Here is a 15,606-nt window from a genome sequence, read left to right as displayed (position 1 = left end):
AAAAAAAAAAAAAAAAAAAAGAGTGGCACATAAGAACAAACCCCACTTTGACTTTTGACTTTTTTCTCCAACCCCTGACCCTTAGCAGACTGACACTATTAAACTCACCTGAGCCCTCCAGAGCTCATCCCGTTCCTGGGCCACTCGCCAGTGGGTGTCGCCCATCATGGCAATGAACAGGTTGAGCATTAGCAGTGTGGCAATGATGGCAAAGGCAGCGTAGGTGATGCTGTACATGAAGGGCAGATCCACACTGTAGTTGGCTGGGCCATCGATGATGGTGAGGAACAGCTCAAAGGTGCTGAACAGCGACGTAGGGTAGTCAGAGAACTCCCCCAGACTGGATGGGTCTTCTGTCTGGAAGATGATAAAGAATGCTGCTCCGCCCAGGAAAGGGGCATGGAGACATGGAGATGAGGAAATGGAAATATCACCTTAAGCATGAGCCTGGTTAGTATGCACTCTACCTGGTCTGCATCCTCTCCCTGTCTCTCTCTCACTGTCTCTGTCTCTGTCTCTCTCTCTCTCTCTTTCTCTCTCTCTCTCTCTCCCCACACTTACATAAATGTTTACACAATTTACACATTCACAAATGGAGTTACTTGCAGAACCAAAATTAAGATGTCTTATGACTAATTTGACTATGATGGGTAATGATAATATTCAGTCATTTATGAAAAATGATATGTGCACATGTATATGCATAATAAATCACTTAATAGATTCTCACATTTTTGGAAATCAAATTTTTGAAAGATAAGTTATTAAAAGTATGCAGGGAACATCCAAAACTTTTAAAGAACAGAGCACATGTAAAAGGTAAGAGAACAGCACTTTGTTCAAACCAATGACCTCTAGATAACCAGGCATCACTCTGAGATTTCCAAGGTGAGCCTGGACCACCACCATCCAGGATAGGGTACCATTGCTCACTGTGTAGCCTGCTGCATGGTTGTTGGTCCTTTGGAAACTAAGGACATCACTAGACCCTTTACATGGCTTCTCTCTTCTTCATGGGGAATGAAAATATCAACACAGAGATTCAAAAAGTAGAAATAGGGTCTACTACAAAGAACTACTTCCTTGCTTAAGAAAAATTTAAGGGGAATGGTCAAGAAGTGATCATTTAGGGGATTCCAGGTACAAGACATGTACAGGAAAGCATGCTGTTGCCATTGCTCTATTTTGTAACTTATATGTGCAGAAGCAGTTGGGGCATAGAGGGGAGGAAGGGGCTCAGGGAGTGGAATATTCCAAAAAGACTACCATAGTTTTATCCTGTCATACATTAGATCTTGGTGTAGTTATGCATCTCCTGTTTTATGGGAAACACAATAGGGAATAGGGAAATTTCTGGAGATAGTATAGAGTTCTTGGTAACGAATCATGGTGTTTAGATGTGGAGGGGTCTTCATGCCTAGTGGATGGGCAGCTGCAGACACCAAGGACAGAGCGAGAGTCACTGCCTTCCCCTTCCACCTCTCGGAATTCCTCTACTTATGTACATCCTCTCAACACCCTCTGGTCCTTCCTGCCTGTCCCCAGTTCTGCTGCGTTTTCTCCAGCTCCCTTGTAGTCTACTGTGCCTTCTTTGACAGAGTCCCTAACAGTCCCAGTTGTTTTGGTCTCTTTTTGTCACTCCTTATCTTCTGTTTTTCTAACATGCCCAAACTCTTCGGATTCTTTTTCTATACATCTTTTTTCTAATATTTTCATTTATCTCAACTTTAAATGAACAAATACAGAAAGAAAGCACACTGCATATTATTATTTTCTGTATGCTTCTTCTTCTGAACTGTAAACATAGAGGAGAACTTGAACAATCAAACATTGAATTGTCCTTGTTTGCCCACACAATCCTCCACAACTGGCCAGTGTTTCCTGTTTAACATTTCCCTCTCCCCAAAGGTTTTTCTATATCTCTCCATTGAAGATCTTCAAGGGAGACTGGTCAATGAATATTATTGGCTCAGAACACATAAGGCTACTTTCTAGGCCAATGTGAGTGTTCCTGAGCTCAGGGATAAAGATTATTTTCAAACAGGAAACAAAAAAATTGGAGTGTAGTTGAGAACTGAAAGCAATAGTATAAATAAGCTTTCCTAAGACCTGATCTAATGTCCTGGATGAAGGCATAGTGCTCTTACCTGAGGAAAATCCCAGGATGACCATGCCCATCAGCCAACAGAAACGCATTAGGTCCCCAAAAATCATCTACAGAAAACAGAGAGGAAGAAGGAAGGGATAATTATTTTCTCCACTGTCTGAGCAGCTATTGCTAACAAATCAGGAGGCCCTTGTTATTCTAACAGTTCCATTCTGAGCAGCCACTTTTCTTTGTACTTGTCCCTATCCCTCCATCTGGGAAGGCTCAGGGGCTGATCAGAGGGTGGCTGAGGAAAGCACTGACCTTCTGGATCATGATGGTAAAGGGGCCCAGCATCTGGAGTCCTCGAGCGAAGTACATGACACTGCACCAACCCAGCACCAAGGCCAAGGACAAGGGCACCACCTCCCCATTCACATTGGTGAGCCGCATTGCCATGGTCACAAGCACAAAGGAGGCATAGCTGATGCTGTGGGAAAGCAGGAAGCAAAGTGTGAGAGCCAGGCTAGCAACATCCTAGGTCCTCCATAGCATGGTGTTGACTTGAGTGGTTCTCACACACACTCACTTGGTCTTAACACCTAAAACACACATACAAGCATAGAGACAAGCTCACTGGTGAGGAATCATGGAGTGAAGGTGACCTAAATTCTAAATGCCTGAGATTGAGCTGGAGATTTGAAGGAAGAGAAACTCACATGATGACATGAAATGGGCCCCCAAGGACAGTCTGTCCAAAATAGCGAGATGCACCAACTCTGAAAATGTCTGGGATCTGGGGAGAGTCCATTAAATAAAAAGACAATGTAGACTGCACTTCACTCAGGGTCTTTACATGATGCCCTTCAACTGGAAATCCCTGCCCCTCACCTCTATAAGGAGGATAATCACAGCCCCGATGACAGACACCAACTCCCCTGCCAGCCGGATGTAATCCTCGTAAGTCACATATGCCTCCTATGGAGGAAAATTATGGACAAGAAATCTTTCTTGGATGGATGAAGAATCAAATCCTGTGCTCTAAAGTTGTCAAGGTCTATGCACAATAAAAAGCCCCCTGCCCACCACCATCACCATCATCCACACTGCAGTTGTCATTGTCCTAACTCTGTAAACATGAGTCTATGAGTTCAAGGTTTAATTTAAGGTAGATGTCAATGACTTTCTAGCAATGTCACTTGCTCTCTGTATGCTGTGAGCATTAATTAATAATGTGTGTACTAAGCAGCAGTGAACACATTTCAGAACACCAAGTTAAGAAAGCCAAATGAACAAGAGCCTTTAGTGGCTTGGCATGGTTTCAGTTATGGGGAAAACCCAGCTGTTCCAATCTCACCGAAGCTTGCAATGGGGCAGAATACTCTGCAAACGTATCTCAGAATTCAGGTTCCAGTATGGGCCCAGAACATAACATCCCTAATGTGACCATGAACCCACCACTGAAGGTTTCTGAGCCCAAAATTTCTGATCTGACAAATGGAGATTGTAACACTACTTCCCAAGTTTACTGGGACCAAGCACACTTGGTGATGTATTTGCTTGGACTTTATAACCCATAAAGTAGTTGAATTATTTTAACAGCTTTTTTATCTTGATTAAGTATGTCTGGAAAAGGGATAATTGGCTCAACTAAGAAAAAAAAACTGCAAAGAGTGAGGCCAGGATAGATGGGAAGAACAAAGCGCCCCTAGGGGCCAGTGAAGTAATGGCAAGTGGTAACGTGAATTTCCATTTGACAGAGACCACTGGGGAGTGCAGGTCCACCAGACTCTCCCTCTGCAGCTTCCCAGCACCAGCTGCTCTTTATTTATTCCACAGATCCATTCACACTGAGGCATCCTGTGCACACGTTCACCAGTGACTAACGGAGGCTTCCAGATATGGCAAGCTTTCTCCTCAGCTCTGAGTGCCCTGGGGTAGCTGCCTGCATCCCTGGGCCAGGGGTCCCTCCCTACATCAGGCTGCAGAATGTGGGGTCTCCTGAGAACTCCCTTCCTGCTGTTCTGCCAGACCAGCACAGGGACCATAAAGTAAGGTTTTATCTGGTATTAAAAAAAAAAACTGCTCATCCCAATCAAATTACCATCAGAATACTTTAGCATTCCTAAAATTAAATTGGAACCAGAAAAAAACAAGAATACCATTAACAATTCTGGGCAACAAAGGCGTGGCAGGGGGCATCACAATACCTGGCTTGAAATTATTGTACCACAGAGCTACTGTGGTAAAAACAGCATGGTACTGGCCAAAAACACAAACAAACAACAACAACAACAAAAACAGACTTGAGTATCAATAGGACAGACTAGAAGAGGCAGAAACAACCCCAAACACACTCAACCACCTTATTCCTAAACCAGGCCGCGTAGTGTAGGGTACTGCTGTTCCAAAAGACCAGTGCTTGGATTGTTAGGTATTTATTTTTAGAAAATAAACTGCTCTCTCTGGGAAATAAAATATTGAGAGAGAGAGATTTTCTCTTAGCTTAAAATAGGTACTCTTTGTATAGTTAAGGATATTTTAGTGTTTTAAAAATGGAAGATGCCACTGAATTTCATTGATTGCTCTTTGATTCTCTCCCAGTGATATAATGATTCTACTTTAATAAATCACCCTGACAGTCCTAGAAATAAACCCTAAACCCAAACAAATAATTTTTAAGATTTGCATTTTTAGGGAAAGTACTCAACATTATTCTATTTAAATCAAGAGGCTAATCCATAACTCTCTAGAAGCCCTTAGTTAAAGGTTTGGCAATCATGATAAGGTTATATAGATTCAGGAAAGTAAATTATCAGTGATGCTCTTTCACAAATCCTGTTTTTGTAGTCCTGTAATTCTCAAGTATTTAATTTTCCCTAGATTCATAGACCTAATACCTTCCAGAAAATTCCCTTTTTTATCCATTCCCCCAGCAAACTTCTGGACTCAGTATCATCACAACACCTCTCTATTTTGTGCCTCTCCAGCTGCCTAAGGCCCTCAGGGCAAAAATGCAGCTGAGTTGGCAGTGGAGGAAGTTCTTTAAACCATTAGGACACAAATTCACTAGGTAGCATCCAAACTTGATTAACAAATAGAGATTTTAACAGTGTAGAGGTGAGAGCAGAACTGGAGAGCTAAGGAAGTAAAAGCTAAGCAATGGTCCCCACGGAACAGACATGGGTCGGGAGGAGCTGCATCCAGGATATGCTTGCTCCGCATCACATCTGTCATTTGATTTTTAAATCATGTTCATGTGTCATTTTGATTAGAAATGTTCCTGTGAGATAAGAATAAGAATGTGAAACCCACATTGTCAAATTTCATGCACAAAACTACCACCATTTGGACCTCTGTCTCACATCCTTAAACCTCGTGTGAGTAGTGCTACACTGAGTGACTCTGCACAGTATATGTATACTATACATACATATACTATGACTCTGTAAGGACATATACTGTGTATATGCAGATGTATGTATGCTATACATACATAAGTGACTGCACAGTAGCTTTTTATACATAAAAGCATAACTTTCATGCGAAATGATGACTCATTTTAGAGTTATTAAAATATCTCCAAAACTGGGTAAACTAACTCCACACTTATATAAGTGACCCTCTGAGGTATTTGTGCTGCCTCATATAAATAGAGGGGTTTGTCTTTCCTAATTTCAAGTGTTCTGAAATGTTACTGCCCAGCTTCTCTCAGAACTCCCAGTGATGAACAGCAGGGATCTCCACTGTCAGATTTAGCGTCAGATTTTGTAGAGTCTAAAAGAGCCACAAAGGAACCACTAGAATTCCCAAAAGCCCAGCGCTTCCAGGTTTACTAATGTAACTGGCTATTGAAGTTATTTATTTATCTAAGCAACAGCTCCACAGGTTAACTGAATGACAATTGCATTCATTAAGTCCAGACACTATATTTATGCATTTTTATATTTCTAAGGCCCTTCAGTAATAAAACAGTAGGAAAAAGAGAACTTCCTATTAGTTAATAAATTTGATGCATTGTGAAGCATAATCTTTCAATCATGGTGGTAAGTTTGGAAGCCCCTGATCTAACCCAAATTGACTTACTACTGCATGAAAGGATCACAGATCTTCCCTAAACTTAGGGCCAACCATAGTTATACTGGTTAAATTCATTTGTTCAAAAATACTCATTTTGAGTTTGTTCCATTACATACAGAGGAAGCCTTGCTTCCACTAACAAACAGTAGAGTTTTATGTTACTGCGCACCTCTACTTAGCCATCCTTGTCATCCCAGGTCTGCAGGCCCACAACAGTAAGAGGACATTAGAGATTATTTAATTGATCCTGCTACCAACCCAAGCATCCTTCTACATAGTTTCCAATAGTCAGACAGATGACACGCTATTTCACCCTATTTCAAAGCACTCAAAGCTATTTCAAATCATTCATATTTGCAGTCCTGCAGGGCTGTGTTTCCCTAGCAGACCAGATATGGACCCAGAGATGGACCTAGAGTAGAATTTTTCACCTGTATAATAATAAGGTTTTCTTTGAATGGTCACTATGAAGAGCTAATTTTCTTTGTAAATTACAAGAAATTTCACAAATGCATTCTATAAAAGTTTCTGTGAAAAAATATCATAGCTCCCCGTATAGATGTCCTTCTACTCATTAAGCTCTGTCTCTGGCTCCTTTACTTCTAGCCTCAACCCCAATAACTGGGAGCCTGACACTTCTGGAGCCATGGGAAAAGCATGTGTCTCATCTGCAGGGCCATCACCCCATATAATATTCCCTTCAGGCTTTCCAAGAAGAGTCACCTGTAGCAATTTCTGTTGGAGGACAGTGCTATCTCGAGAGTGTGTGCGGTTCACATTACGTAACTTGAGGGGACGGTAGACACAACACATGGTGAAGCAGATCATGTACAGAATGTACAAGAGTCCCAGAATGCAGAAGTAGGGCTGCCCGTATTTCCTCCACTTCAAGGACACCAGCTCCTTCACTGGGGTCTGTTCTAAAATCTGGCGAGCCTGCCATGCAAAGAGAAAGGATTGGGGTGATCCATGTAGTAAGGAGTTCCAGGTTTCTTGGTGGGTCCCAGAGGGACAGGGCAGGAACCATCACTCTCATCAATTATTCAGTTAGGTATTTATTTGGCGGGTACCCAGGTAATTCATCCTTTATGCTAGTACTACAGATAAACTACTACAGAAGTAAACATAAGACACCATAGTTCTACTGTGTTATTTTTTAAAACTAAATCACTGTGGCTTTAACAATTATGTAGTAACTAGTTCAGTGAAGGGAGAACTGGCAAAGATCATTCCATGAAGAATCAGCAGTTGCCAGGGCAGGAAGGTATGAGAAGCCATTGATCACTTACTCGCAAGTAAAGTGGTGTTGGGAATGTGTGAGAATCTGTTGGGATTTGTGGATGGAAACTGTGATGAGCAGAGTAAATGAGAGCCAAATCACTGTGCTTTAAGGATGTCAAAGCAGGGAGTTTCAATTTTTTTTTTCCTGAATGAAATCTAAAGCAGCCGAGAATCCAAGCAGGAAAGTAATTGAATTTGTTCTAGAAACCCTATTTGACTGAAGAAAAATCATTAGAGCAGGTAGTAGGATGTAGAAATGACTTAGCTCTGATATAAGTAGATAGAATGAAGTTCAGATTAAAAGAAAAAGAATATGGTAGATGGGATGATGCACCCGAAGAATTAAAGATATTTAAAACACTTCTGGTCCATCCAAACCAAGGGGACCTCTCTTCCATTTCGGTGTCTCTGCACATAGCACACACAGACCTATTATCATCCACTTTGTACAGTACTCAAGTCATTGAAGACAGGGACCATAGACTGAGGAAGTTGGCTGGCAGGAAATGTGTTTGTCAATGTGGCAGGCAGTGTGACAGACAGGTGTTCAATATGCTTAAGGAAGGAAAGAAGGAAAGAAGGCAGGGAGGGAGAGAAGGGAGAAAGAAAGGAAGAAAGGAAGGGAGGAGGGGAAAGGTAACAACATCTATTTGGGGAATGACTCATCTCAAGGGATGGAATGAGGAAGGTAACCGGAAGGGACTGAGCTAAGTAGGAGAGTGTGGTCAGGACGGGAATGCAGACTGGGCTTTCACCACAGCTCTCTGAGTCTGGTCCCATCTCCACCTAATGTAAGGCTGGGAAGTATCTAAGGCCGGGGATATCAGCTGGAAACTGGGCTCTGGGCACACACTAAGTTGCTCACCCACCATTCTGTGACTCTCTGACATCCATACCTCCCGCTTCTTCGAGGAAACCACAAGCTCTAGAAAAGACAGCTCCTCTCCCCACGAGTCAATCTCCGTGAGGTCATAGAGAGTAGACGTCAGTGGCCCACATGACCACTGGATGTGCTTCCGCTTCTGCATCAGGTGCTGGAACATCTGAGAAGGCACAGGAGGGAAAGGGGAGAAAGGGAGGTCACTGTTCAGGAAGCTGGTCCAGGAGAATGGCACTGTGGATCAAGCAAGGAGCCTACTCTCTGGGACTAATAGAGAGGGAATTTGGTGATCATCTGCTTACACTGATCTTTTTCTTGCTTTAATTGCCAATCCCATAAAGCTCTGAAGGAACAGGTGAGTGGAGTGGGAGTTTGGGTTCCCATGGCAGATATCTAAGGTAAAATTCTCAGGGTTCCTGAGTAGGGAAAACTGAGGCTGAAGGTTTTAGTGATGAAGTGGGAAATAAGGGGTCCCCTCTCTCATCGGGAGTTTGGAGAGAAAGGTCCTTACGGAGACTTGTCAGGGCTGGGGGAGCCCCTCACCACAGTGTTGCCCTCCACTCCAGCCAGCTTGAAGGGGGTGAGGCCCTGGTGGTTGGGCACGAACTCCAGGCATTGCAGGTGGTCCCCTCTGTCATAGGACAGCAGCAGGTTGTACATCTGGCAGGCGAAGGTTTTGTTGGGCTGCAGGATGAGGATGTGCAGCACCGTGTTTCCTGGGGAGGACAGGCTCTCATGTGGTCACAGGCCTACTGTCCCTGATGGCCCCATTCCCACCTGGGATGGCCTGTTCCCTCCTCCCCACAGCATCCCAGTATCCATCTCCATCCAGTTCCTACCCAGTGAATCCTGAGCCCGGATGTCGGCTCCATGCTCTATGAGCAGCCGCACAATCTCCTCACTGCCCACACAGGCTGCAAAGGACAGAGGGTGCTCTCCTGGGGACACAGGGAGATCAGTGGGAGAAGACAGCATGGTCACGGGATGAGAGGGGCAGTGTCCCCAGGTGACCGCCTGCTCCTCCCACACCCAGGCTGGGGGTTGGGGACCCTTGTTCAGCAGAACCAGAGGAAACGACAGTGCAGAGCTTGGGGGGGTGTGGTCTTTGGCCTTCAATTCTACAAGAAGAGAGCACACCTTAGCCACCCACTATGTCACCCTGTTGTCCCCTTCTTCTTTTTGCCAACCTGGCCCTGGCACTCACCATAGTAGATCAGGTTGTGGGGACTGTGTTCAAAGGCAAGGCCTGTAGCCCTGGCAGACACACTGGCACCATGGGAGAGGAGGGCTCGTACCAGGTTCACGTTCTGGTTCATGACAGCTATGTGCAGGGCAGTCTGACCTGGACAGAGAGAGCTGTCAGCCCCTGGTCTGTCACCTGCCCACTTCTGGAAGGGACATAACAACCCCACACCCTGATCCCCTTGAAGGAGTTCTTTGACAGGTCTTCACACAGAGCCCAGGGTTCTGCAGAGTGATCAGGACTGAGAACCACTGTTCCCTGCCCAGCTCATTGTCCCTACCCCTCCACTAGTGGGTACCAAGGGTTCTTGCTGTCATGAGGACCTAGAGATACATCCTAAGGGACCATGTGAAGGTTGGAAGGAAATACAAATAGCTCAAGGAGATCAGGGATATTTAATGTGCAGACCAGGCTACTGCATTTCTCATAGATATGTAATAAAAGCCCTTTCTCCTGGCTCTCTATCATTTCCCCAGGGCCACCCTTCCCAGACCCAGGTGAAAAAGTGACAGCAGTCCTTCCCATACCCATTGAAAGTCACCCTGCATCAACCTCACCTACATAAGGCTCACACAGAGTGGGCTCCATGACCAGGTCAGGAGCAGCCTCCATCAGCAGCATGGCAGCCTCCAGGTTGTCGTAGAGGGCGGCTATGTGCAGTGCTGTCTCTCCCAGAGCTCCTGAGATGGAGTAGGACAAGGATGCCACGCACTTTCCACAGTCCCTCAGGGAAGGGGTGCCTGGCTCCAGAGATAACTCAAAAGGCCCGTTTCAAAATCCCATGTAGTCCTTAGTCCCATATACATCCTTCTGCCCCACCTGTATCCCAGTACACTCTGATCTCACCTCTTTGTCGAAAGTCACAGCTTTGGCCCAGCAGAAGTCTCTTAAGTGTACACAGGTTATTTTCCTTGGCTCCCTGAAGCAGTGGAGACTCCAATATCCTGGAGGAGAGTTAATAGCAGTCAGGTAGAGACTGTCACATACAGGCCATGAGCAAAGGGGGCCAGAGACATTATCTGACTAAGAGGGTCATAACTTCTACAAAGTGTGCAGAAACAAACAAGCTTTGTCAGTCTTTAGTGTCTAGGCTCCAGGAACTGATGTGAGACTTGGGCATGGACTGGTCTCAGGGATTCCTTGGACTTCCCTGTGATTCCCATCAGGGCCAGCCTGGAGTTAATAGAAGGCTCCTTTCCCAAGAGAGATCCCTGCAAAGAGGTCTTCATCTTGGGTCACTTTATCTGAGCTGAGCATTTCAGGAACCTGAGGAGGGGAGAAGGGGAAAGGAGGGGGCATTGCTTGGCATCCCCAGAGGCCCAGGACTGCAAAACCTGCTCTGTGTATCCAAGGAGAGTTTAAAGATCAGAGTAGTGGAGGCAGCTTGGGCTGAATTTAGGAAACCTGTGGATCTCCCGAGATACACAAGCTCCACGTGCTCTTGGGGCTGTGTAGATACACATGCTTGGTGGGTCTGAACAGTGTGGGGTGGGCTATGGGCCCATGTCTATTTTAGACTTTTCTCTTAGTTGTAGGGCTGTGAATATTTTCCCCCTGGTACTGGGGATCGAACTCAGAACCCAGAGCTTGCCAGGCATGGCGTCACTGAGCTAAATCCCTGGCCCTAAGTATTGTTTATAACTGAGGAGGATCAGCACTAGGCTTCTGAGGATTGAGGTAGTCATCCCACAGGTTCTCTGTAGGTTACTCTTTGCCTCCTCCTCTGCTGAGATCCTAACAGAGTAGGAGATAAAGCTGAAGCCTCTCTTGCTAGACAGACAGTGCTGGTCCCAAAGTAAACACAGGGTTTGGCAAATTGAGGGTCATGGGATATTGCAGAACAGACAGGCAGATGAGTGGTATCCTGATGTCTGGCACCCCTACATTTCTCACTTCCCATGGCCCCCGAAGCCAGTGAGCAGTTTTCTAGTTGAGGAAGCAGGTTTGTGTCCCAGATAATTCCCCCAGGAGAGACCTGCAGGATGAACAATCTTCCCAGCGCTCAGTCCCACTGAATCCTGTGTCCCTGACCAGCCCAGAGCGGCCAGTGCTGAATTCCAGAGTTCACTCCCTGTCCCAAGGATACCAGTCAAAGCCCTTGGACCTCCTATCCATTTATCACACTGACCCTCTGCAGAGGGGACATTCAGAAACCAGCTGTGCCTGAGACCACCCTGGTCCTGTTCTAGTGCAGGGGGTGGGAAGGTCAAAGTCCCATTGCAGGGCCAGGGTGGAGGCTGCTGAGAAAGCAAGGCCCCTGCCAGTAGGAGCGCTCAGTGCAAAGCACAAATGCAGGCCCCCTGCTCCAATCTTTTCAGAATTTCAACTTGAGGGCAGCAGGACATTGAACCTTGCACACAGCACTCTGAAGCACAGGGGCTCAAGTCAGGCTCGGCTTGGCATCCTGTGGAAGGATCTACCCCAGTCGGCTCCAGCAGGAGGCAGGACCCCAATATGCCCACCACAGAGGCTCCCCCTGCCCACAGTGCTCTCCCTGGGTCTGGAACTCAGGGCTGAGCCACAGCAGAACCAACATTGGTTGGAGCATCCAATGAATTAAGGGTCCCAGAAGATTTTTATCCTCAATACCTGACACCAACAATAAGAGAAGGAACTCAGCTACTTGATTGACCAAGGTAGGAGGGTCACAAGTTTAAGCTCACCCAGGGAAACTTGGCAAAAACCCATTTCAAAGTAAAATAAAGGGTTGGCGATGTAGCTCAGTGAAACAGCCCCTGCCGGCATGCATGATGTTCTAGATTCCATTACGAGTATTATAAACAATGAAATTATTTTTAAAAGGAAAGAACAAAACAGGAAAGAAAGAATGAACTAAAAAGCTAAATTCAGGACTCTCCCTTATCAGTCAGGGCACCTTCCTCAGGTGTTCACCTCCAGGTGTTACACAAATTTCTCCTCCCCCTTTCCCAGGCAAATCCATGCTCATGGTAACTCATTACTCTTTCTTCCACTAAGTCTCCTGAAGAAAAGGCCCTTCAAACCCTGGAGTATCTGTTCCCTGCCCCAGCAACCTGCTCTCCGACAACCTGATCTTGCCTGCCCTCCCCATCCTGCACACCTGGCTTCTTTCTTCAGATCCTTATTCTACCTTCTTCCAGGAAGCAGGCAGCTTCCATCCCAGGCTATCATCCTGCTCTGCCTTTTCATAGGCACTCAGGATCTCCGTTTTCCAATGCCCAGATCACTAAGAGGGGCCAGCTGGGGCATTATAGCAAGTGGGCTGGGGAAGAGGAGACTGTCCAGGAGCCCAGCCCTGAGGTCCACGGTACAATCCGCCTGTGGGTCAGAGGATTGGGGACTGGCACCTGGGCCTCAGCAGCCTACCTCTTCTGCTGCAGCATGCAGGCCTCATCCAGCTGCTGGTCCCTGTCTTGCTCTCTGACCAGCCAGGAGCTTAGGAGTTTCTGTAACTGGATCCAAGGTCCTTTAGCCCCCATGTCTCTTGCAGGAACTGGGAGGTGACTGGAAGCTGATCAAAAGCAGGTGGAGGAGGCAGGGTCTGCTGGGTCAGGACCTGGGGTGAGTATATCTCCCCTGTGATGTGTGCACTGTGTGGATTATGCAGTGTGATTGTGCATGTGTTTAGGGACTGGCCACTCAGCAGGGAGAGAGGCACTTTCTCCAGAGGGGGAGGAGCTCTTTAAAGAGCTGAGCCTGAAGGCAGCAGGGCCTCAGGAGCAGGGAGGGGGAGAGGAGGGCCCGGCTGGATCCTGGTATTGGGCTGGGCAGCCTAACATTGATCAGGGAGGGCTGAGTGTGGGCAGAGGAATTTGGAGAGGGAGCAAGGACAGCTGTGGGTCCCTCACACAAGGAGTGCAGCAGGTGGGATGCAGGACAGTAGGAAGATCAGACCTCCAGCTCAGGGACCAGGCCTGTCTGTTAGTATTTTTCTAGAAAAATAGATATAACACAAGATACACCAATATGTATTAATTTACAAGATTGGTTTACAATGGCCACCCAGAGTCGGATGAGGAAGAGTGCAGAGGGTCTGTCTGCACACTGGAGATGGAAGGATTTAGTCTAAAATCTGGAGCTCACTACAGTGTCCCATGTTAGTCCATATCAGGAGGTCAAAGGGTCTGTGATGGGAAGCTGAAGAGTCTACACCAGGAGCCTGAAGGATCCCTGCCAGAAGCTGAAGAGTCTGCGCTGGAAGCCAGGAAATGGCATTCATGGTGAGACGAAGACTGGAGCTCTTCCTAAGGAACAGAAGTTGAGCCATACTTCCTCATTTCCACTTTACACCTTCCAGCTGATGAGCAGCCCTGGGGCTGATCCAAGGGTGTGGAATTGCTGAGCCCATTTAGCTAAGCTTCTCTTAACCAAACTTCTCAAAGTGACACAATCAACCCTCACAAGGCCCATTCTGGTTTAACCCTGTTTCCCCTTACAAAAATCAGGTGAGTGTTCTGAACCTCAGTCTCCCAACCTTTAAAATAGGGGTAACAATTACATTGTTCCATGGAAGTGCATGTAAATTGCCACTTGTTTCAAGAGCTCACTAATTGTAGATTCTCCTGTCATAGATGGGCTCAGAACTTCTCTCAGTGGTTGCTTCTCTGAGCCCCATAGTTTGACCTCAGCCTTGTTGTCACTTCTGTCTGCAACCTTGGCTGACAGGATTCAGTTGGTTTCAGAACTCAACTGAAAGGAAGGTCTCTGGCCCTTCCCTCCCCAGGCCACATTCTGTGAGGACACCTCATCTCCTGCCAGTTTCTGAATCCAGGCTGAGCCCAAGGTTGGGCTCATCCTAGGAGACCCCCAGATGGCCCTGAGTTTCCATGAGGTTGAAGAGTAGGAATTGAGGAGAAGTAAAGGACAAAGAAATCATGGGGCTCTTTCCAGGGATGAGACCACAGAGAAAATGAGTAGATAACAGTGCTGTTATTTTATTGTATGATAACTTACTTTGTCATTCTGATTGTTTTCAAAAAGGCATGTCAATGCTACTGAATTACAGTTATATGATGGATATGTGAGGTTAATGAAAACAGGGCAACCATTCTCTGTCTTCTGAATGAAAGGCCACAGAGAGGGCATGCAAATGAGCAGAACTCCAGGTCTAGAGGCAAGAACGAAACTGGCTTTGAAGTTGAGTTCCCAGCCTCCAGTAAGTCACCCTCCAGAATTTGTTGCTCTTTGGGAAACTTCTGACCATAAGGTTGTGAAAGACTTGGGTAAGGATATTCTTGGCACCCTCCCCTTGGGCAAGAGGTCTTTGGGAACTGGAGTCTGATATCTTCTGTTGTTGTACGAAAGAAAGCTTTGCCCCAGAGATTGAGGAATGGACAAAACAACCTTTAGAAAAGGACAAGAAATAAAAAGGAAAATGAATAAAGAGAGGAAGAGGAGGTGTCTGAGACAGAAAGGACTCCTCACCCAGGCTGTGGGGAGGGGTCACCTTGTGGGAAATTTTTCTTCCTCCCAGGGGGTTGTGGCTGTGTGGGTGGTAATGGTCCCTGAAACCTAGGGACTTCCAGTCTAAGGAGATGTAGAAGCGATAAGGTTGAGATGGGGGTTGTAGATATGCTAAGTGGGGGCAGGCCAGGAAAAGAGCACTGGAGCCATAAAGCTAATCCTCCTCCAGGGTGTGGGGGATGGGGAGGTGGCAGGAGGAGACTGGCCTGGTCACAGCTGCACAGAGCAGGTGTGCAGGGGCTCGCAGTCAAGGGCATGAGTCACAGGTTTGTGTTGCAGGAGTGGGGGACCCATTCTTCTGGCTCTCATCCATGGATCTTCAGTCTCTCCCTTGCCTTCTCCATCTGCAGTGTTCCTCTGCAAGGGAAGAGCACAGGAAAATACCTTGGGTGAAGAGCAGGCTGCCCCTCCTGTCCCAGCTGACAGACCAGAGGTTTGCATGGCCCCACTTCCCTCCTCAGCTTCCCTCTCCTCTGCTCCTTCATCTTGGTGACAGTCTACACTGCCACCCAGCTTTTCTTTTGGACCCTCTCCTATCCAGTGCTCCCTTAGGAAAGCTCATCTACCTATTATACCCCCACCTCCCACCCCCTA

At 46.5% G+C, this 15,606-nt stretch overlaps 2 protein-coding genes and 1 long non-coding RNA gene across 3 annotated transcripts in view; 1 reads left to right on the top strand and 2 right to left on the bottom strand.

The window, feature by feature from the left end:
• Positions 1 to 14,892, bottom strand: part of LOC104850635 (transient receptor potential cation channel subfamily V member 5) — an 18,644-nt gene extending 3,752 nt beyond the window's left edge. Inside the window, exons 1-13 of the mRNA XM_010607685.3 lie at positions 12,916 to 14,892; positions 10,417 to 10,514; positions 10,128 to 10,250; positions 9,532 to 9,669; positions 9,167 to 9,265; positions 8,871 to 9,043; positions 8,344 to 8,490; positions 6,890 to 7,102; positions 2,978 to 3,064; positions 2,806 to 2,882; positions 2,411 to 2,576; positions 2,148 to 2,214; positions 109 to 377 (exon numbers count right to left, since the gene is read on the bottom strand). Coding sequence (XP_010605987.1) covers positions 109 to 377; positions 2,148 to 2,214; positions 2,411 to 2,576; positions 2,806 to 2,882; positions 2,978 to 3,064; positions 6,890 to 7,102; positions 8,344 to 8,490; positions 8,871 to 9,043; positions 9,167 to 9,265; positions 9,532 to 9,669; positions 10,128 to 10,250; positions 10,417 to 10,514; positions 12,916 to 13,028 — 1,770 coding nt within the window. The 5' untranslated portion in view covers positions 13,029 to 14,892. The remainder of the gene's footprint in view (positions 1 to 108; positions 378 to 2,147; positions 2,215 to 2,410; positions 2,577 to 2,805; positions 2,883 to 2,977; positions 3,065 to 6,889; positions 7,103 to 8,343; positions 8,491 to 8,870; positions 9,044 to 9,166; positions 9,266 to 9,531; positions 9,670 to 10,127; positions 10,251 to 10,416; positions 10,515 to 12,915) is intronic.
• Positions 14,893 to 14,905: 13 nt separating this feature from the next.
• The window catches only part of Kel (Kell metallo-endopeptidase (Kell blood group)), a 214,701-nt gene continuing 214,000 nt past the window's right edge, over positions 14,906 to 15,606 (bottom strand). The window contains exon 20 of the mRNA XM_033764486.1: positions 14,906 to 15,369. The gene's annotated coding sequence lies outside the window, so the exon portion shown is untranslated. The remainder of the gene's footprint in view (positions 15,370 to 15,606) is intronic.
• Positions 15,375 to 15,606, top strand: part of LOC117286354 — a 2,140-nt gene continuing 1,908 nt past the window's right edge. The window contains exon 1 of the long non-coding RNA XR_004517502.1: positions 15,375 to 15,445. This is a non-coding gene — a long non-coding RNA (uncharacterized LOC117286354). The remainder of the gene's footprint in view (positions 15,446 to 15,606) is intronic.

The sequence above is a fragment of the Fukomys damarensis genome, unplaced genomic scaffold (genome assembly GCF_012274545.1).
Source record: "Fukomys damarensis isolate Sample0158 unplaced genomic scaffold, DMR_v1.0_HiC HiC_scaffold_16, whole genome shotgun sequence".
Classification (NCBI taxonomy): domain Eukaryota; kingdom Metazoa; phylum Chordata; class Mammalia; order Rodentia; family Bathyergidae; genus Fukomys; species Fukomys damarensis.
This window is presented reverse-complemented; position numbering and strand designations above follow the sequence as displayed.